The following is a 26,959-nucleotide window of genomic DNA, read 5'->3' as shown; positions in this document are numbered from 1 at the left end:
CTGTCTCGCCTAATTTTTCATTTCCACATTTCAAGCTCGACTTGCTCTGAAAAGATTTTGTGTGCGCCTGCTCTGAAGTATGTGTGAGGAACGCACGTTCTCACCCCAGATTCTTTGGGGAAGGAAATTATGATGTGTTATTCTGTTTGATGATGATTCTTTTTGGGGGTTTGGGGGTGTGTGTGTTACTGAGCTAGGAGCTGTTAAAAGATGCATGTATGTGCTGGAGTGACCTTTATTTGAACTTACTGCAGGTTTTAAGTTGTGCTGACGGGAGGATCAGATAGATACGTATTCCAGCTATCTGGCTGTTCTCTGTCTTTGGAAATAAATTTCTCTGGACATTAACGTGCTGTTCTTTCAGATTGATGGTGGGTACCTATCCATGAACATGTAATAAAGTCACATATGGTATAATTGTGTAGCTGTGTGCATGGTACATTTATGCTTTTATGTCACCTACTATGCATTTGAATACTTAGGCCCCTTAAAAAAACATTAGTTTATCATTCTTGACATCAGAAAAAGTGGTGAGGGTAGGCGGATTCTTTTATTTATTTATTTTTTCTTATAAACAGGTACATGCAATGTTGTTTCATACCTTAAAATAAATTGTGTTTCCATGTTGAATACAGTCAGCGTGCTGCACGCTAGTAGCGTCATAAACATCATACTGGGTGTGAGTGAGACTAAGCAACTGACTGCATGGTTGTCAGTGACAACAAACGGCAATTTCCAGGCCCGGTTCGGTAAATTTTGGCCGTCTTCGGCTAAAGCATACTCACTGCCTATATGTGCCACTTCTTGCATCAGCTGTACAGCCGTCAATGAAATTTGCCAAAACATTGAATAAATAAAAAAATGAAAAAAAATTTATGTGGGTCGATTTCAGCATGCGCAGGGATGATACACTGATGTTTTTTATATGGGGCCTTAGTATGTATTTAACACTGGTTAGTACTGTACACACTACCCAACAGTCACTTTAGTATGCATAGTGTAGTAAGCGAGCAAGTAGTAGGGACACAGTTTGGGCAAACTATGCCACCTTCACCTTACCTGTCCTTTGACCCAGATATTAGTAGTATCTTGGGAAAAATTCTGTTTTGCAGCAGCACACTTTTATAAAAGGGCTTCTGATGTGTAAAAAGTAAGTCCCTTCAGCTGCACCCTTGTTTTCACGTGGGGTTGTCACAGCAGATCCGAGGTGGATCCGCATGTTGATTTGGCACAAGTTTTACACCAAATGTTCTTTCTGATGCAAACAGCTCCTGATGTGCATTTGTAGAAAACCATGGTAATTTTCACATATGCTCACTACCTTCTTTGAACTTTCCCAGGAAGTTCTTCTTAAGTTGCCAGGCTCCAGCTGCATCATGGGATAGCCTAGTGGTGTCCGCTTAGACACTATCGTGGTAGTAGATGATCCGGGTACCAAATAGACACCCTGCACATTGTGATGTACTGCTTTTTGGATATTATACAAGTTAGCTAGTTGCATGTGCGGACGTAGCCCTAGTGTTAGATCAGTGGTAAATGTCCACAACACTTTAGTATTCCAGCCAGTTTTGATAAAGTGAAGGGTAGAAGCGAGAACGTCTGCAAGCAGAATTTGCTGAAGACAGGCGGGGACACGAGGTTGAGGGTAGGGGGTGCAGGACGGCGACAGCAGGGCACAGTGCCCTCGAAAATAAGGGTAGCTGAAATAACAGCACTATCTTTATAAATACCAGTTGTGTGGAAACAGGCATACATATGGTGCCCATACAGCAGGAATGCACAGTAACAATTTAGCATCCTCTTTTCGAGAAGGTAATTTGGCTCAAAGGTCTTAAAAATTGCCAGTGCACTCTCAATTCTGGTTCTACCATAGTAGGCACAGTTGAGCTCTAACAAAGGTTTCTGGATGAATGGATTGTGTTACAGATCTGTGAAGGGTTGTCATATTATCATAAAATCTGTTACAGTACAGACGGTTGCCCAGTTCCGGATCACCTTTTTTAAAGTCCCGCTATACGGAGCCATAATGCAACTGAATGTCCTTTATTGTGTATTGTTGTATTGGGTATTTAGATGTTATTTAGCTGAAAATGTCTGGGTGGAGTAGCGCTTCTACTTAAAGTGTGAAGCCACATTATGTGTGGCGCAAACATTTGCCAGAAACGGATCACTTTTGCCAGTTCCAGATCACGACACTCTGTGTCACTTTGGGGGTATTCCTGGCATCTGGCTGGAGCCCTTCTAATGCAGAATGATACACACTGTGCCCGAGAATGTGTTTTGAACACAAAATGATAGAAATAATACTTATTAAATGAGAATTTACTTTGTTTCGAAAAGTGCCGTTATACGTTTTTACGAGCAAAAAATGAAGTGTGGAGGTGAGATTTCTCCCGAATTAAAAAGTAAAAGCCTCCACATTCATGTCCATTCGTGATGTTGAGATGACAACAAAGTCCACAAGGCTCACAAGTACTGACACGAGGCTGCTGCTTCAAGTGATCCGGAACTGGCAAATTTTTGCATCGGAGATAAATGTGCGCAGCAATTAAACAGCAAGACATAACACACTGACATTTTCTACCCAAGTTAGTAAGTATTTTCCCACTCTAGAACTGAAAACACCAAACAGCTAACTCACCTTTGCTATGTTTTAGAGATCGTTACTTTAAAACTTGCAGGAATGAGTGAGTCAGAAAAAGCGCGCAGACAGCAGACACCGGGATGTTTTGATTCCTCTGCTGATCACAAGGACGGCTGGATCCAGTTGAGCTTGTGGTCGTTTGTAGACAAAACATCAATCTTTCCATTGGTACCAAGTATTAGCTTATTCGTGCTGATTACGAGAAACGGCAGCACAAAAACTACAGCAGTGATCCAGAACTGGCAATGATCCGGAACTGGGCAAGTGACTGTATTAGCACTACAGTGAAACTGTACATTAATCGCATCTACTTAATGTGACATGTTTCAACATTACTGGACAAATATTATATGAAAGCGTCATTTAAAAGTTCAGATGTTTGGCATGTAGCATGACGATGATCCTTAACAGTTGACTAGTTATATGAATTCAACATTGAGTACATACTCTACTTTTGTTTGTTCACCTGTTCAATTAAACACACAGAGCTAATTAAGCCAAAAGATGTGGATTTAGCTTAGCTTTCTCTCACCTTCTAATAAATGTCAACCAGAGCTTTTTGTATTGTTCCTTCCAAGTAGTGTTGCTATGATTACACTTCCAGTTTTGGGTTGCACCTTAAAATGATCATTACTGAACCTGTTTGAACCAAAGATGAGCTAATCAGTGAAAATGTCTGTTTTAGCTGCACAGGTAGAAACAATACATGACAAGGCTTTTACTCACTGAAACCAGGGTTTTCCACCTCTGGACATAACAATATGTGTCTTTCAGATGTTATAAAAATATTGACCATATTTTGCTTTATGTTCTACCACTGATGCCACAGTTAATAAGCTAGGCTATGTTTAACACATTGTTTAGTAACTGGAGCTAGCTAATTGTCTACAGTGGTGCATTATTTCTCTTTACATGTCAAACACTGAGGAAGCTGACTTCAAAATAACAGCATTTATAAGGTATATAGAACAATATTTGCCTCTTCTGGTTGAAAACAAAACCGCACCATATTTTCTTTAATGGCCTGCTGTTGGTCGATTTGTCTCTGTAAAGACGTGCCAGGTGTTCAAAGGATGATAGAACGCAAACTCAGTACCAGGTTATTGCAAGTACAACATATTTTCGTTTGCAATAAAAGAATGAAAAAAATGGAATGTTACCATTATTTCAAATAAGTGTTTCTGTTCCAGAACATTAAAAAAAAGCATTTCTGTTTCCTTTTTGTTTCTTGAACCAACTCCAAACCTGACTGTAAACTCATTTTGTGAGATTTTAGACTGGAAATATATTGCCTCAAGTGGAGGAGTTTAAGTATCTCTGGGTCTTGTTCACGAGAGAGGGTCGGATGGAGCATGAGATCGATAGACGGATCGGTGCAGCATCTGCAGTGATGTGGTCGCTGTATCGGACCGTCATGGTGAAGAGAGAGCTGAGTAGGTTGGGCAAAGCTCTCGATTTTCCGATCGATCTACGTTCCGACCCTCACCTATGGTCATGAGATTTGGCTCATGACCGAAAGAACAAGATTGCAAGTACAAGCGGCCGAGATGAGTTTCCTCCACAGGGTGGCTGGGCGCTCCCTTAGAGATAGGGTGAGGAGCTCGGTCACTCGGGAGAAGCTCGCAGTCGAGCCGCTGCTCCTCCATGTCGAAAGGAGCCAGCTGAGGTGGCTCTGGCATCTTTTTCGACTGCCCCCTGGACGCCTCGCTGGAGAGGTGTTCTGGAGGAGGCCACGGGGAAGACCCGGGACACGATGGAGGGACTACGCCTCTCGGCTGGCTTGGGAATGCCTCGGGGTTCCCCCGGAAGAGTTGGGGGAGGTGTGTGTGGATCGGGAGGTCTGGGCGGCTTTGCTTGAGCTGCTGCCCCCGTGACCCGACCTCAGATGAAGCGGAAGAAAATGGATGGATGGATGGAAATATATTGATTATATTCATGTGACAGTCAATGAATGTATTGAACTGCAATTCTGTTCAGTTCAATTCGGTTTATTTATATAGCACCAAATTGGAACATAAGTCTCCCTAAAGCGTCTGACTTAACTGAAATATAAATTGAATGTGAATAAGGCCTTTCTCATGGCAGCACGGTGCAATAGTGGTTAGCACTGCTGCCTCACAGCAAAGTCATGGGATCGATTCCCACCTGTGGCCTTTCTGTGTGGAGTTTCCATGTTCTCCCTGTGTTTGCATGGCTCCGGCTTCTTCACACATCCAAAGACATGCAGGTTAAGTGGATTGGAAACTTTAAATTGTTCGTGGGTGTGACTGTGTGTGTTTGTCTATATGTGGCCCTGCGACAGTCTGGCGTCCTGTCCATGGTGTACCCCACCTCACGCGCTATGACTGCTGGGATCGGCTCCAGCCCCCCGTGACCCTTAACTGGAGTAAGTGGATGAAGATGAGTGAGTGTGAAGCCCTTTCTAATGTTTTTTTCCAAGACCTTTTTCAAGCAGCTTGTGTTCTCAGTGTTACTCCAAAATTAATGTGACCATGGTCAGAAAACCTGGTGAAGATATGGAATACATTCTGTTCAGTTATATGACAGCTCCACAATAAAATGAGCAGCCAGGAATGCTTAAAAATCAGTTTTTGAACAGTATCAGATATTTCACTTAAGTATCAAAAGGTTTAAAAAAATGTCCAGCCTAATCTGGAGTAGAAACCATTAAAGTTGGAGGGACCCAGTAGGAGTGTTTGAAGAGAGTCCAGATGGTGAATTTAGCAAACCTGAAATCTCAACACCTGGCGAAGTGTTTATTCAATCAATTGTAGCAATCAACAACTTTGCCAACTTTTAGCACCTATATTATGCTCATTTTGTGTGAATGGAGGAAAGGAACTTTTTTAATTACCCAACAAAAAATTGTTCCAAGTAATTCCAATCACAAGTGGAGTAACTTACGTTCCCTGCAGATATAAATCATCTGCATATGCAGCGATTTATCTTCTAAAAGCTAAAGATATGATCTGATTGTGCTGTCTGACAAGCTGCTTAATTGGACACCTTTCAATATTTATGCCAAAACATATGGACGCTCTGCACTGCTGCACTCTTCACTCATTGAGAGGGCGGAAAATAATAATTTCACAGGTTTTTAAAATAAACTGTATATTGAGGTTCTTCTTTGCAAAGCAGTGATTGGTTGTAAAAATGCAATTTCAGAAATGTTGTTTTTTGACCCCAATTTCCAAACCTAATCTCGGTTAAATAAGAATGGTTGAACACATAATTATGACCTGAAATCACTGACTGACCATATGCTGAGAAACAACTTTACAGATGCAAACTTTCAGTCAGTATCATGCACGCAGTGAGGCATAGTCCAATGCAAACAGTGAATGAGGGCTTGGGGCTCTGAACCCAGCGTGTCACAAGGCTTGATTGAGGTCATTAACATTGCATGGTGGATTTGGCTGCTGTCTTGTCAACCAAATGCATCTCACAGATGTTCAGGGAGTGGTGGGGGTGGAGGTTATGTTGGATCCCTAATAGGTCCACTGCCTTTCCACATTGTTGTTTTGAAGGAAATTCTGTTTCTGTGTGTATGAGCATCATCTTGCTCAAAGAACAGACATGTTACTGCCACGTTGTACTGACAGTGCCTGTAAGAATTAAGATCTGATGTAATGTTACATCAGTTTTGTCTGAGAACAGATGACACCTCAGACTGTACCACTGCTTCAAACAAAATGATCCATCTGCAGGATAGAAGGTTGAATATAACACTCACCTCCATATTGAGTCATCTATCAGAATAAATTGACTGAACATTTATTCATCTGTGAATAGAATGTTTTCCATTGTCTGTAGACCATGTGAGGTTGAGTGGCAGGTCAGGCTGCCTTGTAAGTTGGTGCTAGTGCTTTAAGATCCTGATGGGGTTCTATTGCACGGATGTCCACAGCTGTGAGATGTCTACACACTGTTCTGGAAGTAATCTCTCTTATACTTGTGTTGATAATGTGTCTGTCACTAGTTTCGGTTGTCTGGAAGGATGGGGCTGTCTTGAGATTGTTATCCTTCATGCACCTGGTTGTGGGGCATCTTAAAAGTTTCCTCCTGTAATTCTGGATTGGGATCAGTTAGCATGATGTGGACCTTCTTCTTTGGTCTCCTTGCAGTTGTCCTTCCAATTGCATGGTTTGCTTGAGTTTGTGTTGGCTGAGTTTGGGTCAGGCTTGGAAGCATGTCACTGCATCCACCACACTTATGGAGCCATTTAGGATCCTGGATGGCGACCACGCAGGTAGACAGTCTGTCTGTCTCCATCGCTTGAAAGTACTCAGTTATCTGTTACAGTCAGGCATTCCCTTGGTATTTTCCTTTTGATGTGGTCTTCAACATTGAGGCAACTGCATTTTAGATCATGCCCAAACAAACATGACTGTCCATGAATGCACCAAATAAAGGCTGCCTTGGAGAATCTTGATCATGTTTTGAACAAAAATCAACTCACAGCACTTCTCTACAACACCATTACCTTATTACAATGTAGAATATGATTCATCATGTTTGAAACAAGAACTGCTTTGATTTAGTACATCATCAAGACTCCAATAAGACCGCATAAGATGGAGCTACAACGGAACAAGAAAGTCCTTGATGCCACATGATTTCATACAAAAGTAGCATGATTGCTGGTCCAGAACACTGGGAACTCTTGATGCAACTATCAAAGAATGCCCAAGATTGCCATCAAGTTGGTGGAAAGAAAAAAAAAATAAGACTGCAGACTGTTGAAATTTTTGTAAGTTTATTAAAAAAAATCACATGTACATACGTATTCACACCCTTTGCGCAATACTTTGTTGATGCACCTTTGGCAGCAATTACATCCTCAAGTCTTCTTGATGATGCCACAAGCTTGGTGAACCTATCTTTGAGCAGTTTTGCCCATTCTTCCTTGCCGCACCTCTCAAGCTCCATCAGGTTGGATGGGGAGTGTTATGTGTCGACGCGGGTTGAGGAGCGGACCTGCGTCAGACGGAACCCAGCGCTAAAAATAACCAGAAAGCGGTTCCAAAAAAACAATGTATTTATTTCACCCGCTGGTGCACAACAAAGTGTAAAAAAAACAAAATAGCGTCCTTCTGGTCGAAGCCCGGCGCTCCTGGACCCACTACCACTGCCAAACACCCCCCAGGTGGACACGACAAACCGACTCTCTGCGAAGCATAGAAGAGGTGAGGTAAGTCAGCAGTTACAACTAATATCCTTCAAAAGACACACACTATCAGCAACACATTCAGGTCTGTATTTTACGCTTTATGCAAATGAGCAGCTTCTCACAACAGGTGGAGGATCACTTGTCCGCACGCCACAGCAGTGAGAAGCAAGCTGCACAATTCTCATCACAATTCAAGTATACTGCGTAACAAAATACCAAGTTACTATTAACAATTAGTCAAACACTTAATCACCTCTGATGTGTGCTGACAGCATGTGTCCCTCACCCTTCCTTGCTTCACGGGCTCGATGTGTCAAACCCAGGCGCGGTCCTCAGCGTCTCACAAACGAACATCACAAGGTTGAGTTCCCGGCAGTTCTGCTTGAATCACACATGACTTAAATGCAGAACGCCATCCAATTATCTGCTTCAGCTGAAAGTCTTTAAGGTTGCATGTGAGCACCATTCACAGGTGCTGCACATGATGTTGATGAGGGTGAAGGAGTCTTCAGCCAGCACCTTCTCCACAGACAAATCAGTTCTCATGCCACCTGGAGAGCAAAGTATCCAGCCACACCCCCCAACACACAACAGTACCCCCCCCCTTTAACGGGAAGCCTCCCGGTGACCGAACAGACCAGGCCCGAGAACAGCACCTCCCTCCGGGGTCCTCGTCAGGAAGCAGACAGCACCATGCTCCCAAGGTCCACCACAGACAGCATGACAGGGCACCACAGCTGGAAGGCCGGCTGGCATCAACAAAAGCCCCAAAACATTCCCCAGTACAATCCAACACACAGGAAAAAACACAAAACCCACCCAAAACCTCCCCAGGGGACCGTCCCATCAAACCCCGGGAAGAAAAGAAAAACTCCCAAACGCAAAAACCCAACACAGCCCCACAAACACAATACAAACATAAATGCATAAAAGAAAAATAACAAACAACCCCCCCAGAACGACCTGCAGAGCCCAACCCCCCCCAGAAGGCCTTTACCGCCAGTTCCAGGAGGAACAGCCAGAACCAGAATCCCACACAGGTCCCCAGGTATACATGGAGCAAACGACACCCCCCAGAGGACCGTACCATCAACCCCAGGAGGTACCCTCCCCACAACCCCGGAACCCCAGACCCGGCCACACTTGGCTAGTTGGCCCCAAGCCAATTCCCCCCCAGAGGACCGTCCCATCAACCCTGGAGGTGGAACCCGGAAGGAAACAGAACAAAATCAAAACTCAACCCCAGGAGGACTACCAAAAACAACCCCGGGGGGATATAAAACGACCGTAAACCCCGTTACCCTCCCCGGCTCCCCGAAAGACCCCAGGTCCCTCCCAGAGCCCCTCGGCGGCTCACTTTTGGCGAACGGCTCAAAACATTAAGCCGGGGAAGGGAACAGGAAAAACTAACCCAGCCCCAACCCCAAGGCGCAGCGGAGAACCGGAAATACGTCCGGTGCCCCAACTCGACCATACCCCAGTCTCTCGGGAGGGGTGGAACTACCGAAATGGCGAACGGCAACAGATCGGCCCACCCCTCCGACTGAGGTATGTCTCCGCTGCACCACACCCCGGCAACACCAATGACGAACGGTACAAAGGCTCACCGAGGCTGGAGTGGAACCAGGCCCTAACCAAACCAAGAAAAACGCCCCTGACACCCCCCCCCTAGGTGCAGAGGTCTTCTGAGAATGCTCAGCGTGACCAACCTGCACCACCCCACAACCCACAAGACAAACGGTCTTGGGGCAAGTGAGGTTGGGGTTAGGGATGTAGGGAAATAAAAAACAACAAAATAAAACGACCCAACAACCCAAACAGAAAATACCTAAAAACACATAAAAATTAACAAGTGAGCCCAGACGGGCTTCTAACCGCCTAACATTCACTCCACCAGACACGCCTCTGACTCCCCAAACAAGTTATAACCCCTATTTAAAGAAAACAAAACATTAACCCGTACTAGATTTTTATTTATTTATTTATTTATTTTTTTTATGTGTGTTATTTTGCCTGTCCCAGAACACCTGGAGATACGTCACCACTATTTTTCTTGACGCTTATATTGTTGTATGGCTGGGGGGCCTGGCTGCCTTTTTGTTTCTGTCTTTTGTTTTTCCTTCCAGGTGGCTTGCATTTGGGACTGAGTGGCTGTGTTGCTGAGGTTATCAGGACCTCACCCTGATCACCTGCGGCTCGTCAGGACTCACAGCTGAGGTGCATCTATATGGATTGGAACATGGTGGCATTTAAGACTGGAGTATACAGTGTGTATTTGCCAGAGACTCGACCTTGTGACCAGACGGGTGAGATCGTCGTCTCGGGAGCCATCTCATCATCAGTGGATGCAGAGAACGTCCAGGGTTTGATGCACGGTCTGTGAAAGAGGAGGGGGTGAGGTCTCACGCTCGTCAGCACACTTTCTGAGGTACGTTAGATTTTGTGACTAACATTTATACAGTCAGTAAATGTGGTGTCCCTCACACCTTTATTATATTGAGCTGTATGTTAGTCATGTATCGGCTTCCACTGCAGTGGAGTTTTGTGAACTGGATGTTCCATGCCTGCAGGTTGGGAAGCTGATTAGTAATCAAGCCAGGAAGTGTTTGCTGTTTGTGTACACCTTTAAGTGTTCTCTCTGTGTGTAGAGTGTGGACTCACATAATGGTTCCTTCTTTCACAGACTCGGTTTGTTGCGGCCACCTGGGGGGTGTCGGCGGGGTCCTTGGGTCCGAACAGCTTCTGGCTCCGGACCGTTAGCGCTGCTGGGAGCGCACCACGCCAGACTGCACTTTCTTTTGTATATTTTGTATCACTGTTATGTATTAAATTCAGTTAGCCTTTGTACCGTGCTCTGCTTATTTCATACTGGGTCCTTCAAACGCTGGTCGGTTCTCCGAGCTGCGTCCGACACATAACAGTAGTCTCTGGCCAAACATCACGGACCCAGCGGTAGCAGAGACGGTAACGCGCCGGGAAGGCGGCAGCAGACGTTCAGTAGTTATCCGGATCAGTTGCGGGTGCTCTCCGCCCGGATGGTGCGTGTTTGAGACCCATTGCTGAATACTGATTTGTGCTCTCTTGCAGCCGTGTTCCTGTGTTGTGCCTTATCCGTGGGTCGTGGTGGAGTGTGACTGGCGACGGCTTCGCGTCACGCTCCGACCAGATAAGAGGTTTAAACGGGAGCTGCAAGAGTGTGTCTGTAATGGGTGCACGCGTACGGCGGAGCTCTGTGGCACGGGTCGCTGAGCTTCTTGTGTTACAGTTGTAGCCCCGTTTCCCCAGATAAAGATAACTACTGCGTCTGTTGTATCAGCTCCGGCGTTATTTAGTTGAGCACATTTTGGTTGTGTGTTGCACACAGCTGCGCACGGAGATGCAGCTCGTTTGTTTTTTGTCACCAAAGGGGGTTTTTCATTTTTAGCACTTTGGCTCCCTCTTTTGGTGACTGAGTCACATTACCGTCAAGCTCTTAAGTTGGAACAGGTGTGTTCGATTTGTTGGAGCTTGACGGTATAAATCACTTATTTGTTTTGTGTTAGTTTATTTTGTGTGGGTGTTTTTTGAGTTGGTTTTTGTGTGGGATTTTATTTTTTGTTTTTCACTATTTAGTGTCTGGGGTCGTGACCCTGCAGTTCTGCCAAAAATGAGAAAAAAAAAAAAAAAAAAAAAAAAGGACCCGAGCAACCTTATGTCAGTCTGTTAGTCTTTCTTTTTATTTTTTTTTCAGTTTCACCTCCCAGGGTTTGATGGGACGGTCCCCTGGGGGGTCATGGGGGGGGGGGGGTATTTGGGTTGTTGTTTTTTCTTTCTTTTTTTGTTTTGTTTTTTGTTATGCCCTCTCTTCTCCTCTGACTCCAGCCGTGTGAGCCGTAGTGTCGGCGTTGCTGGAGTGGTGCAGTGTGGTTATGCTGGGCGTTTCCCAGGTAACCTCTGCACCTGGGGGGGGGTTTCCCCCAGTTTCCGCCCTCAGGGTTTGACTGTGGTGTCCTCTGGGGGGGAAAGGGCTGTGGGTCCATCTAGCCATAGACGGCCGGGGCTGGGTCCGTTGGTCGTGAGGGGAGGCATCTCCTGGGGTTGACGAGTGGTCCTCTGGGAGGCGCTGGGAGTCCCCGTGGGTGACGTTGGATCCCAGAGGGACCTCGGCTGTGGTTATTACTCCTGGAGCTGGCGGGAAGTCCTCTGGGGGGTGTTGGTCCCTACATGTCGTTTGGGGGGGGGGGGGGGTGTTTTGGCGCTTTTATTTGTGGGCTTAAGTTTGGGGTTTTTCTTTTCTCCTCATCCCGGGGTTTGATAGGACGGTCCCCTGGGGAGGGGGGGGGGGTGGTTTGGTTGTTTGTGTTTGTCTTTTTTGTTTTATGACTAATGACCGCACATGGTTGGATAAAGGCTGACCGCACAGGTTTAAGAACTCCTGGCCACACCTGTGCTAAGTGACTGACTGAAACAAAGGCAAGGATGCAGCCAGAGGAGAGGACATCAACCATTCTATTGGGGGTGTCGGCGGGGTCCTTGGGTCCGAACAGCTTCTGGCTCCGGACCGTTAGCGCTGCTGGGAGCGCACCACGCCAGACCGCACTTTCTTTTGTATATTTTGTATCACTGTTATGTATTAAATTCAGTTAGCCTTTGTACCGTGCTCTGCTTATTTCATACTGGGTCCTTCAAACGCTGGTCGGTTCTCCGAGCTGCGTCTGACACATAACATATATGTCGGGGAAATACAGTAATCTCTGCTCATCCGAGCTGCATGGGCTCGTCAACAGGAGGAGCCAGAGGTCCCGTCGGAGGAGCCTCAGTGGGGCGAAGAAGAGGCGGCCCAGATCTGTGTCGGGGAAAGCCCCGAGACGAAAAAACCCGCTCTGATGGGCGTCCTCTCTCGCGTCCACGCTCCTTCATCCGATCATCTAGACGAATCACCAATGATATTAGCTCATCTAAATCGTTTGGCTCGTCACGGACTGCCAGCTCGTCTTTTAATGACTCATTTAACCCATCTACAAACACGCCTCGTAAAGCTGCGGCATTCCAACCTGACTGAGCAGAAAAAATGCGAAAGTCCACGGAATACTCCGCCGCACTCCGCCTCCCCTGCCTGAGATTCAGCAACCATTGAGCAACGGTATTCGTTTTCACCGGATGGTCAAAAACCAGTCGGAACTCCCGGGAGAAAGCCTTAAAGGATCCTAACAATGGCGAGTTGTTACTCCACAATGCTGTGACCCAAGCTAAGGCGTCACCTCGGAGCAAATTTGTCACATATGACACACGACTCCCATCAGAAGAGAAGGAAGCCGGTCGCTGAGCAAAAACCAGAGAACATTGCATCAAAAACGAAGCACAGGCTTCGACGTCTCCCGCATAAGGCTCCGGATGACAAATAATCGGTTCGGACGCCGAATCTCTGGGTGACGGAGTTATCTGCACCGGTATCGATGATGCCGCAGCAGGAAGCGGAACGGCTTGCGCTGCGAGCTCCGTCACACGGGCGTCTGTTTGTTTAATTTGGTTTGCGAGATGCTGTAATTGCTCCCATATTTTCTCCAAGTGTTCTTGAACTTTTTCGGCAAAAGGAACCGCCTCTGCCGCTGGGTCCATTATGGAATGGCCGGGAACTACTGTTATGTGTCGACGCGGGTTGAGGAGCGGACCTGCGTCAGACGGAACCCAGCGCTAAAAATAAGCAGAAAGTGGTTCCAAAAAAACAATGTATTTATTTCACCCGCTGGTGCACAACAAAGTGTAAAAAAACCAAAATAGCGTCCTTCTGGTGGAGTGAAGGCTGGCACGCTCTCCAGCGCCCAAAAGGATCGAAGCCCGGCGCTCCTGGACCCACTACCACCGCCAAACACCCCCCAGGTGGACACGACAAACCGACTCTCTGCGAAGCATAGAAGAGGTGAGGTAAGTCAGCAGTTACAACTAATATCCTTCAAAAGACACACACTATCAGCAACACATTCAGGTCTGTATTTTAAGCTTTATGCAAATGAGCAGCTTCTCACAACAGGTGGAGGATCACTTGTCCGCACGCCACAGCAGTGAGAAGCAAGCTGCACAATTCTCATCACAATTCAAGTATACTGCGTAACAAAATACCAAGTTACTATTAACAATTAGTCAAACACTTAATCACCTCTGATGTGTGCTGACAGCATGTGTCCCTCACCCTTCCTTGCTTCACGGGCTCGATGTGTCAAACCCAGGCGCGGTCCTCAGCGTCTCACAAACGAACATCACAAGGTCGAGTTCCCGGCAGTTCTGCTTGAATCACACATGACTTAAATGCAGAACGCCATCCAATTATCTGCTTCAGCTGAAAGTCTTTAAGGTTGCATGTGAGCACCATTCACAGGTGCTGTACATGATGTTGATGAGGGTGAAGGAGTCTTCAGCCAGCACCTTCTCCACAGACAAATCAGTTCTCATGCCACCTGGAGAGCAAAGAAAAGAAAAGAACACCAAAATATCCAGCCACACCCCCCAACACACAACAGGGAGCGTCGGTCCACAGCCATTTTCAGATCTCTCCAGAGATGTTCAATTGGATTCAGGTCTGGTCTCTGGCTGGGCCACTCAAGGACATTCACAGAGTTGTCCTGAAGCCACTCCTTTGATATCTTGGCTGTGTGCTTAGGGTCACTGTCCTGTTGAAAGATGAACCTTCACCCCAGTCTGAGGTTGAGCGCTCTGGAGCAGGTTTTCATCCAGGATGTCTCTGTACATTGCTGCATTCATCTTTCCCTCAATCCTGACTAGTCTCTCAGTTCCTGTCACTGAAAAACATCCCCACAGCATGATGTTGGTGCCTTGTTTCCTCTAAACATGATGCCTGGCTTTCACGCCAAAGAGTTCAATCATTTTCTCATCAGACCAGAGAATTTTGTTTCATGTGGTCTGAGAGTCCTTCGGGTCCCTTTTGGCAAACTCCAGGTGGGCTGCCATGTGCCTTTTTCTAAGGAGTGGCTTCTGTCTGGCCACTCTACCATACAGGCCTGATTGGTAGATTGCTGCAGAAATGGTTGTCCTTCTGGAAGGTTCTCCTCTCTCCACAGAATAATGCTGGAGCTATGCCAGAACAACCATCAGGTTCTTGGTCACCTCATTGACTAAGGCCACTGATCACTCAGTTCAGACGGGCGGCCAGCTCAAGGAAGAGTCCTGGTGAATCCAAACTTCCTCCATTTATGGATGATGGAGGCCACTGTGCTCACTGGGACCTTCAAAGCAGAAATGTTTCTGTACCCTTCCCCAGATTTGTGCCTCGAGACAATCTTGTCGCAGGGGTCTACAGACAATTCCTTTGACTTCATGTTTGGTTTGTGCTCTGACCTCCACTGTCAACTGTGGAACCTTATATGTAGACAGGTGTCTGTCTTTCCAAATCATGTCCAGTCAACTGAATTTATACCAGGTGGACCCCACTTAAGCTGTAGAAACATCTCAAGGATGATCAGTGGAAACAGGATGTGCCTGAGTTAAATTTTGAGCTTCATGGCAAAGGCTGTGAATACTTACGATGTACATGTGATTGCTTAGTTTTTTTTTTGTTTGTAATAAATTTACAAAAATCTTAAAACTGTTTTCACATTGTCATTATGGGATATTGTGTGTGGAATTTTGTGGGAAAAAATAATCCATTTTGGAGTAAGGCTGTAACATAAAATGTGGAAAAAGTGAAGTGCTAAGATAACTTTCCTGATGCACTGTCACCATTCATTCAGCACAACGTACTTCCAAGTAGTGTGTCAGGGCATTAAAGAAAGATATAATAACACAAATGTCATTGTGGATTATATGAGGATCTAACATCAAACTCAATACAAGCAAAATTACCGATTCTACAATAATGTGGAAGGTTGAGAAATCAACCAGTCAATTCAAGGTTGGGAGCATGTGCTCATCCACTGCATCCGCTACACAAAGGAACCACACTGGGCCCTGGATGGCAACCACCCAGACAGGCAACCAGTCTGAAAAATGTTGACATCCATTTGGCTTTCTCCAGCCACTGGGGTCCTCAACACTGAGGCACCTGCATGCTGGGTCATGTATAGAGAAATGCACCACCACAAGGTCAAAGCAGTTGCCCAAGCAATATACATGAAGAATTAAGAAGTGGTGAAAATGGTACTGACATGTTCCTGTAAACACTGTTTTAACATCATTTTAATTATTGAATGTCTACTCGCATTCAGTTGGGTTTTCATTGTCTTTCACCACATGTGGATGTCTTGAACCCCATGTTACTCATGCAGTGGATTTTGTGGTTAGTTTTTCCACTGTGATCGCCTTTTGACCTACACATATGTTACATACGATGTGAGTAATTCTCTAATATTTCTTTATTTATGATCATGGTTAATGCATAATTAATGCTGTATGGACGTAAAGTGCCGACATCTTTATTTGCAGAACTCAAACAGACAGAAGGAGAGCAGTTTGAGTTGATTTGTTAGTTTGAATGTTTGCTCTCTCAGTGTTTGTTCACCAACAGCTCACCACTGTGACAGCAGCAGATGGTTGATAGCTGGATGCTGAATGGTGACTGTGCGCTCTGCATGTGTTTTCCTCACACAGTCTACTCTGCGAGGGGCTAATGTGACCGTGTTTGGCTGTCTGAACCACGGGATGCCTCTTTTCTTACGAGAAAACTCATCACTGAAATGTGAATCAGGTACATGCAATTTATTATTCTTAAATATTTTACCTCCATATGCTCTGAAATACACTGATCAGCCATAACGTTATGACTGCTGACACGTGAATTGAATAACACTGATTATCTCAATACAGTCGCACCTGTCATTGGGTGAGATATACGTAGTAGGCAGCAAGTTAATATTTTGTTTCTTGACGTTGATGTGTTGGAAATGGGAAAATGGGGATGCATCAAGAGAAGACAAGCTATAGCATTATTAATCCCACACAGCAGCAGTGATAATAGAATTGTACATTGATATGGCAAAGTAAAGTGTGTAACTAGAAGGCAGACACAAGTACCTAGGCATAGTAAATCAAAAGAATGAAAAATAGAAAGATACTATGCACACTCTAAGTTGGACACAAATACCGTAGATATAGTAGGCCAGGTCTGTCGGTAATCTGGGTCCAGGTTGTGGTGGCAATAGACGAAGCAGCTCATCCTACACTTTCCTGTCCTTGGCCAAGTCCTCTAACTCTTCCTAGGGTATCCCAAAGTGTTCAACAGTCTGTTTCCATCTGGAAAATGTAATCCCTTCAAAGTGTCCTGGAAACTACTCCAAGTTGGATGTGTATGGAAAGTGATATGACCAGTGGGCATCCTCACTGAGTCTAGTGTGCATACAGTAAAACAGATTTAACGACAGTATTGTTGACCAGGGATATACATAAGTAAATATATACACGTACTAGGAGCACTGCAGGTTGTACAGTCCAGCAGGATTTGAGATTTGAGTGACTCTGACAAGGGGGAAAGTGTGAAGGCTATATGACAAGGCCAGAGCATCTCTAAATCTGCAGCTCTGGTGGGCGATTCCCAGTCTGTAGTGGTCAGTGCCTACTAAAGGTTGCACAAAAAGAAAAACCAGTGAGCAAGCCATTCACACATCTAATGGGATATGCTGGTCAAACAAGCCCTGTTGCTTCTTCATAAGCAACAGGGCTTATGAAGAAGAACCTGAAGAAATACCTCGAGGCAATCCCTGGTCACCCAAGTGCCCATGAGGTGCAGATATCCACAGTTAAGGGAACGGTCACCATCTTGAAGAGAGCCCTAGGATACAATGCCAGTAATGATTAGGATGCAACTGTAGATCCCAGGTTTGGGGCCCATTGAACGCTGTAAAAAAAAAAAATCTAAGAGAAATAAAAAGTCAAACAAGCCCAATCCACGGAGACCCCACCTGGCAACTTAAAGGAATTAAAGGGTGTGCTGCTAAAGTCTTGGTGCCAGATACAACAGTACACCATCAGAGGTGTAGTGGAGTTCATACCTCAACCAGTCAGGGCTGTTTTGGTGGCAAAAGGGGGACCTACATGATACTAGGATGACAAGTAATCAGTGGTTTTCTCGGTGTAACTCTGAGGCTGCATGAGTTTCAAACTTTGTTTTGGGTGATTCATTGTCTCCAGTTACAAAAAAATAAGTACCACCTTTTATTTCTTCCTTTGCAGAATCAGTGAGTGGGTTTTTTCTCTCCGTGAATGCCTCCTCTAACACCACCAAGCTGAGGATCCCTTATCCACAAACGGGCACCTGGTACCTCAGCCTGCGCTCTTTGTGTGCCACTCAACACGGGTGAGACAAACAGTAACAGCTTCCACATGTAAATCCTGTGTGCTTATGATCTCCTACACACTGTTTGAATAAGAAAATAAAATTACATGGTAAAATTGAAAAGCCAGTGTTCATGTCTTTGGAGGATTTCAGGAGTAAAGGATTTGTGATAATTGAGTCAGTGGAATTATTATTTTATTTTATTTTTTTTGCACAAAAAATAAAGGGTTCCTAATGTCAAAGTGGAAATACAGGTTTACAAAGTGTTTAAATTTAATTAAAATACAAAACAGATGATTGCACGAGTATTCATCTTTTTCAACTCAGTCTTTAGTCTTTGCAATGTTGGCAGCAGTTCCAGTGTTTCGTGTTGAGTGTGAACGGAGTCATTCTGATGGGCGATTTCACAGCTATGGTTTTATTTTAACAGTGGACCCACATTATTCTGTTTTTCACTGCTCAAACTACAGCAGGAAAGAGTTTTAATCTTCAAAAGCCAGCAGTGGAATCACACCATGTCATTGAGAACTTTTCAATTCTGTCTGCTTCTCCCCATCAGAACAGACTCCTCAACAGGCTGGTGCTTCATGCACATTACGGAACAACTCCTCATTCTGAATCTTTTAAGGGTCAAGTTTGAGGACATGTAGTGTGGTTGCATGTTGCCACATCTACCACACCGTGGAATTGTCTTGGGTCCTGGGTGGTAATCATCCAGACAGACAATCTGTCTATCCCCACCTCTCGAAAGTGAAATGTGGTCGTCCCCTTGAGCTTCTCCAGCCTGTGGGGTCCTCACAACTGATGTACCTGTCTGCTGGATCTTACCTTGAAAAATACACAACTTGACCAAAAGCCAGGTGTTCCCTTGATCTTTCCCAGTTGCTAGGGTCCTCAACGCTGAGGCAACTGCATTTTAGATTAAAGCAGAGGTGGGCAATCATGTGCGATGAAGGGCCAAAGCACTGCAGGTTTTGCTTGCTACCAGTCACCCCAGCAGGTGATTTCATTAATGATCAGGTGTTTCAGCAGGTAATTTCAAGACGACCAGGTGTTTATGTTCAAGGTAGAAGCTCATCAGCAACCCACCTGCTGAGGTGATTGGTTGCAAGGAAAACCTGCGGTGTCTCAGCCCTCGTTGCCCACCCCTGGATTAAAGACTGATGTTCCCTCAGAATGCAAATGATATTCCTCATCTGAGTCTGCTTTAGTTACCATTCCTCTGATGCAAAATCATCTCAGCGGTACCCAAGGATCCTCTAAAGAAACCAAGAACCTAATACATATTGTCATCACCCTAGGTCAGAGGTTAGTGTCCAAACCTCACAACTTTGCATTAAAGCCCCTTTCACAATGGCGTATTCATAGAGCTGCATATTGCGGCATTGTGTTTCATTTAAATATACCCAAAATGCGCGCATACTCAGCCTTTGTCCGTGTTCATAGATCAGCCTGTAGCTGCATGTGTTCGCTTTTTAATGTTGCCGCTATTTAAACCCAGTTCCCTCCTGCCGGCTGCGCAGAACACATCACTGTACTTGATAAACAGTGGACTGTATCATGAGGTTTTTACATTTTCAATACTGCCACACAGTGGTGGGCACAGTTCCGCTAATCCGCTAACCACTAATTATCGAAGATCAGACTAATTATCTTCCGATACATTTTGGTCCAATAATTTTTAGACCGCTAATGTATTTCTGCAGATGTGGTAAACAAAGCTGAAGAGTTACAAACATCTATGAAATCTAAAATCAGTTAAGTTTTAAAACCTGTTAAATGTTTTATAGTCAGTGATGCCGGTAACGCATTACTCTAATCTGACCACTTTTTTTTAGTAACGAGTAATCTAACGCGTTAATCTTTCCAAATCAGTAATCAGATTAAAGTTACTTCTCCAAGTCACTGTGCGTTACTATTATTTTTGCATTGTGGGTCGATAGCAGCATTAAACTTGGTCCGTGGGCAGGAGGTCGGGGTTCGACTGAACTGCCCACTTTAAGCGAGCTGTGAGCTTTTCATCTGCGTTTTTTTGCAGCTGCTCGACTCGTCCTCACCTCTTAAAGCGCGGTGGTCAGCACACCTGCACTGAGCTTTACAAAGACATTTTATACTTTTTTCCCTCCTTTATTTAGAATTCTGAGCTGAGCCGCTCTGTATCGTCTCGTTAAAAACAGCTGATCCTCCGCGACGCGTCAACAACTAACACTGTTTTCCACTCAGATGCACCTAAACTCTCTTTCTGAGGACCACATGATGTGAAAACGCAATAAAACTTTCTTACCTGTGAATCTGGTCCTGTTTTCTGTATAAATAAATGTTATCCATTCTTTGTGCTCAAACGCCAAAGCAGGGGCAAATCCAGATGGAATGGGGGCGTGGGGCAAGGATGTGCCCCCCCCCACAACACCCCTAGATTAAAGGTCCAGTTTTGAAGCCGTTTTTTACTACAACTACTAATACTGCTTAAAATAATAATAATTTCGACAAGTAAAATGTTTAGAGAATTTAAATGTTAGAAAAATGTTGGAATTTAATAGTTACATTTATAAACAATGTAGGTTTGAAATTGCAAGTTTTACTGTTACAGTGCTGTCAACAGTTAAATATGAGGTCAAGAAAGAGGTCTTTATTTTACTTTTTATAAACAAGTATTTGTTTTCATTGAAGTCAAGAAATGGTGACTATAAAGTGAGTTGGCAAAACAGGTATCATTGTCATGTTGACGTGGGTTGTTGTCGGCAGCTGGGGAAAGTAACTAAAAAAGTAACTAGTAATCTAACTTAGTTACTTTTACAATTGAGTAATCAGTAAAGTAACTAAGTTACTTTTTCAAGGAGTAATCAGTAATTGGATTACTTTTTCAAAGTAACTGTGGCAACACTGTTTATAGTAGATACACAGTTTTATCTTCTATAAACAGAGGAGCGTTGGTCCGAGAAGAAACCACTCTATCCTCTGCAGGTAAAGGAGAACTGGTCACAAAAAAGAAAAAAGGCTCATTTCTTTTGACCCCATACTGATACGCTGGCAATATCACCCAAGTCATCCAGAGGCATACAGTTTTAACTTATGGTTTAAATTTTAACCAAACTAATTTCAGACAAGTTATTTAAATTAACTTCACGTCTGAAGTTTTTAAAGTGAAAATATCAGATATATGTTTTAGTTTTTAAGTAATGCACTAATTTTGAAGGTTTTAGTGTGGTCATGCTGTTCCCAGGTGCATTATGGGTACCTCAGTACATTCACAACAGAAGAAATGTATTTGAGACACTCTGTTCAGGCTCCACACGGACAACAGCATTAAACTCTTTGTATATTGTGCCTAAAACTCTCATGAATATATTCTCTGGGTTTATAGATGCTGTTATTGTGTTTGTTTTATGTAAAAATGCCAGAAGCAGCTCAGGTTGCTCCTCCATTATTTTCTATTGGAATCATTGCAGTCAATTCCTGTTTGCTATTAGAGTCCTGCTTATGTCAAACACTGTCTGTCATCTTTGTTGCAGAGTAATATATATAAGATGTCTGAAATTCAGTTTGTGTTTATTAAATTCCACACATCTTAAATGTAGCAGAAACTGATTATCTGGAATTTTGTTTTGGCAAGTTTTTACAGTCTCTACTGCCATCTACTGGCCAGTAGTGTTCATGTCAGTATTTGCCCTAGAACTGAACGTCTAGTAGTTGGCAGTTTTCTATTTATTTTGACACCGGTTATTTCGGACGGTTATCTAATTACAACGTGGCTTTTTTTTTTTTTTTTTTGCAAATGCCTTTTTTTTACAAATTAAAAAAATGGCATATTTTACAAAAGCACATTTATCTGTAAACACCAACACACAACACACCTCACATTAACGTGTTGGTTTACATGGAATGAATGAGTCAATCAATCAGTGTTAGCGGAGGCACATTTTACCCATAATCCTTTGCCATCTGTCTGTGTTTGTCACAAAACTTCAGAATTAGTGCATTATTCAACATTAAAAGATATATGTTATATTTTAACTTTGTACAAATGACAGAATTGACATTAATGGAGGTACTCTATCAGTATTAATTTTATTTATAAACCAAACCATAAGTCAGCACTGCTTTATTTTCCAAGACCTCCGATTCACGGCAACACTGTTATTGAGTAGAGAGCTGAGCTTTGCTGCTCCTCTCATCTGCTTCTCTGATGCAAGTTATGTAGTAAACAGCAGTGGGCAGGATGCACAAAGACAGAAGTGCTGACTCATTGTTAAAGTGAATATAAGATGAACAATCACGGTTGTATAACGCATGTAGTGAGGAAACGGATCAGACGCATTGCGATTATCACAGCACTATTACGGGTGTATTATGATGCATCGCACACGTGTTGTGCGTGCACGGCATCTGCATTGTGGTCATAAATGAAGCACACTCGGGCCGTTGGCATCACTATTCATACCAACAATACAGGCTCTGGAGCATTTGCTGGACTTGGACAAGCTGATTGGAGTAAAGAAGTGGTGAACAGGGTGAGTGGTGACATCAGCAGATCGCATCAGAGTGCAGCTCATCTGAACGATTATAACAAGAAGTTAAACCTGTTATGAACAGGAATAAATACTGTAACAGCTGCAGACAAGAAGGAAAAAACACGCACCTGTTTTATCAAGCCTTGACAATGTAAACAAGTCAAATAATTACTGTTTTAGACGGCTCAAAATGCTTTCTGCAGCTTGTTAGCAGTTTGCGTGCACACGTGCACACGCACGCGAATGGCCCAGCTGCAGCTTCCTCTGTGAGTCAGAAGGTGATTAGAGCCGTTTTCAACAGCCAATTTGCAGAATAGAATGATTAATCCACCATGAAATAATTATATATATATATATATATATATATATATATATATATATATATATATATATATATATATATATATATATATATTTTTTTTTTATTTTTTTTTCCTCTGCATTTCAATCAATGATTGGTGACTCTGTGACAGTGCACGGAACTATCCGCTCCACATCCGCATCATCAGGAAATATTAATCTTTTACAGTTGTGGATATGGTCACGGTAATGATTAGGAGTAGGATTAGGATTTGTGTTTCCCCGTGTGTCACTGTGTAGGATACCCAACTCATCACATGTGGGCATTCAATCAAAATGAACCATTTGCATCAAAAAGTGACAATCTGGTGTGAGACTGCGCTGAAAACACACACAACACACATATTTCAGCAAACTCAACTATGAACTATGAATTTTAACTTTTTCAAAACGAACAGGGAGTTCTGATTTAATTTTAATAGCAGATAATAACAAATTGGGGAGGGGTGGTGGGGAGCATGAGAGCACTGCTGAGGTGATCTGGTCAGCAATCACATCACTGTCTGTTTCTGCACACACTGAATCCATCAGGCTTTGTTAGTAAGAATGAGGCTGTGTGAATGACAGGTGCTCTTTAATGTCACAACTAATTGATTGACATCCGTTAAAATAAAAAAAAAGTCTTTGTAGCTGTATCACTTAAAAATTAGTTCTGAGCAGAAAAATGCATTTGTTCCCTAGAGGATTTTAATTTGTTGTGAAGGACTGTAAAGCATTTCATAAAATAAACCAAGATTGTAAACACAAACTTTTTTTTATTCTTGTACTATGTTCGTGAATAACCATATAGGGATTCCTTACAATGAAATACCAGCTATAAAACCAAAAGAAAACTGCATGGAAATGTACAAGAAAAGAATTGTAAAAAAATGTGAGAGTGGTTATCTCTGATGACATTGAGGCTCTTGCCCCCCCCCCCCCCCCCCACACACACACTCCACAAAGCAGCACAGTACAGTGCAAGTATTATTTTTATTATTACCTCTGCGAATGAAGTTGGGCAGAGGTTATGTTTTCACCCCTGTTTGTTTGTTTATTTGTCTGTTTGTGAACAGCCTGTAATCCACAATTTTTCATATAATGTTATGAAATTTTTAAAGAGGATTCATGTCCTGATAGGTAAGAACTGATTAAATTTTCAAAGTCATAGATCAAAGGTCAAAGTCAGGAAAAATCTTGGAAAATTGGAAAAATCCCCATCCTTTAGGGCCCCTTCGCACATAACACGAAAGACGCAGAAACTGGAAGAAAATCTGCGAACCAAACACAAAATGGGGAACCACAAAACATTCCACCTGCTGTCCACCTGCTGTCGCACAGGCGTGCAGCACACACCGGTGACGGTTTTGTGTATGCTTGTGCGTGTGCACGAACACAGTGCGAGCAGCTGAAACTTGTAGCACCACATCACGTCTCTGTTATGAAAAACAAAACAAAGCCAAAAAACAGCTGGAACGTGTTTTGCCACATCGTGCTTCTGTTGTGGAAAAACATAAATAAATAAAAAACAGTTGGAACATGTTGCACCACAATGCGCCTCTGCTGTGGAGAAAAAAATAAAATAAAAACCACACACCATTAAAAACACACCGCATTTTATTGAATCCCTCTTATCAGGTGGACAGTATGTACCATCTGTTCCTCTGTAGATGACCCACAGACACAGACGTACAGTTATGAAATGACATGAATGAAGCAGTGTTCTCTCATTATGTGTTATGTCCAGCCGACTATATAAATAATTAATACAAGCACCAGACACTGATAGATTAGATACTGGTGTAAAATTAGTAAAAATCACTGGGTTGATATAAATAATGACTAAAAGGGGACCCAATACAGAACCCTGCAGTTAAATAACCCTGGTTAAATTAAAAAATAAATGCCACTCGCGGGATTTGAATCTGCAATTTACAAAAGCTCTGATTAACAGACAGAAACTTTACCACACGCTACAATCGCTATTCCTCCTTCGTACACTAATCAAATCAAATCAATTTTATTTATATAGCGCCAAATCACAACAAATAGTTGCCCCAAGGCGCTTTATATTGTAAGGCAAAGCCATACAATAATTACGGAAAAAAACGGTCAAAACGACCCCCTGTGAGCAAGCACTTGGTGACAGTGGGAAGGAAAAACTCCCTTTTAACAGGAAGAAACCTCCAGCAGAACCAGGGTCAGGGAGGGGCAGTCTTCTGCTGGGACTGGTTGGGGCTGAGGGAGAGAACCAGGAAAAAGACATGCTGTGGAGGGGAGCAGAGATCAGTCACTAATGATTAAATGCAGAGTGGTGCATACAGAGCAAAAAGAGAAAGAAACACTCAGTGCATCATGGGAACCCCCCAGCAGTCTAAGTCTATAGCAGCATACTAAGGGATGGTTCAGGGTCACCTGATCCAGCCCTAACTATAAACTTTAGCAAAAAGGAAAGTTTTAAGCCTAATCTTAAAAGTAGAGAGGGTGTCTGTCTCCCTGATCTGAATTGGGATCTGGTTCCAGAGGAGAGGAGCCTGAAAGCTGAAGGCTCTGCCTCCCATTCTACTCTTAAAAGCCCTAGGAACTACAGTAAGCCTGCAGTCTGAGAGCGAAGCACTCTATTGGGGTGATATGGTACTATGAGGTCCCTAAGATAAGATGGGACCTGATTATTCAAAACCTTATAAGTAAGAAGAAGAATTTAATTCGATTCTAGAATTAACAGGAAGCCAATGAAGAGAGGCCAATATGGGTGAGATATGCTCTCTCCTTCTAGTCCCTGTCAGTACTCTAGCTGCAGCATTTGAATTAACTGAAGGCTTTTCAGGAACTTTTAGGACAACCTGATAATAATGAATACAATAGTCCAGCCTAGAGGAAATAAATGCATGAATTAGTTTTTCAGCATCACTCTGAGACAAGACCTTTCTAATTTTAGAGATACTGCGTAAATGCAAAAAGCAGTCCTACATATTTGTTTAATATGCGCTTTGAATGACATATCCTGATCAAAAATGACTCCAAGATTTCTCACAGTATTACTAGAGGTCAGGGTATGCCATCCAGAGTAAAGATCTGGTTAGACACCATGTTTCTAAGATTTGTGGGGCCAAGTACAATAACTTCAGTTTTATCTGAGTTTAAAAGCAGGAATTAGAGGTCATCCATGTCTTTATGTCTGTAAGACATCCTGCAGTTTAGCTAATTGGTGTGTGTCCCTAGTCGGCTTCAATTGTGTTATGTGGAAGAGACCCTTAATATTGAATGAATTTTCAAAAGTTCATAACTCTGCCAAACAAGATTGAACTTCTTTCTTATCTGACAGCTTTATGTAGGATGGTATCCTTTATCGACTAACAAAGTTTGATCCGGATGTGATCCGGATTACAGATTTGTCGCCATTTAAATTTAACATTGAAAACTCAGTTTAATGTATATTTACATTATATCTCAATCAAACGTACCCCGATCACTCTCATATTTTAAAGGGAGGTGCAGGCTGTCACTCACTATTGCCTGACAAAGTTTGATCCAGATTGTGAATTTTGTGGACATTTGGATTTAATATGAGAAGACCATTTGATGTACATTTTGCATTATATCTCAATTAAAAGTGCCTCATCACTCTCATTTGTGACAGTGAGGTGCAAACTGGCACACTCAGTGAATAGATTAAGTTTTATCCTCATCTCATCCGTATTGCAGATTTAGCGGATATTTGATTTTAGCATTGAAATGCCCTTTTGATCTATATTTTTGTATTGTATTTTATCTTATGATAAGCCACGTCTAACAGGTCTTTGACGCTGTAAATTGTTTCCAAGATGAAAATTTGTGGAATTGGAAGCTTCTTAGCTGAGGTCACTTAAGAAGGCCAAGGGGATGCCCATGTTTCACATGACTGCCACAGGTATATGTATATTTACATATACATATTACAACTAGTGTTGGTGGAGGTTTGCGCTGTATGAGTGCGGTGCTCTAGTTCTGAGAAGTGACTCGTGGTGGTTGGCTGGGTGGTTGCCATCCAGGAC

General features: G+C 43.3%; 1 protein-coding gene across 1 annotated transcript in view; it reads left to right on the top strand.

Annotated features, from left to right (window-relative positions):
• Positions 1–26,959, top strand: part of tmem8b (transmembrane protein 8B) — a 142,015-nt gene that overhangs the window by 68,960 nt on the left and 46,096 nt on the right. Inside the window, exons 7-8 of the mRNA XM_034170983.1 lie at positions 16,395–16,491; positions 17,973–18,096. Coding sequence (XP_034026874.1) covers positions 16,395–16,491; positions 17,973–18,096 — 221 coding nt within the window. The remainder of the gene's footprint in view (positions 1–16,394; positions 16,492–17,972; positions 18,097–26,959) is intronic.

Source organism: Thalassophryne amazonica, chromosome 5 (assembly GCF_902500255.1).
Source record: "Thalassophryne amazonica chromosome 5, fThaAma1.1, whole genome shotgun sequence".
Taxonomy (NCBI): Eukaryota; Metazoa; Chordata; class Actinopteri; order Batrachoidiformes; family Batrachoididae; genus Thalassophryne; species Thalassophryne amazonica.
This window is presented reverse-complemented; position numbering and strand designations above follow the sequence as displayed.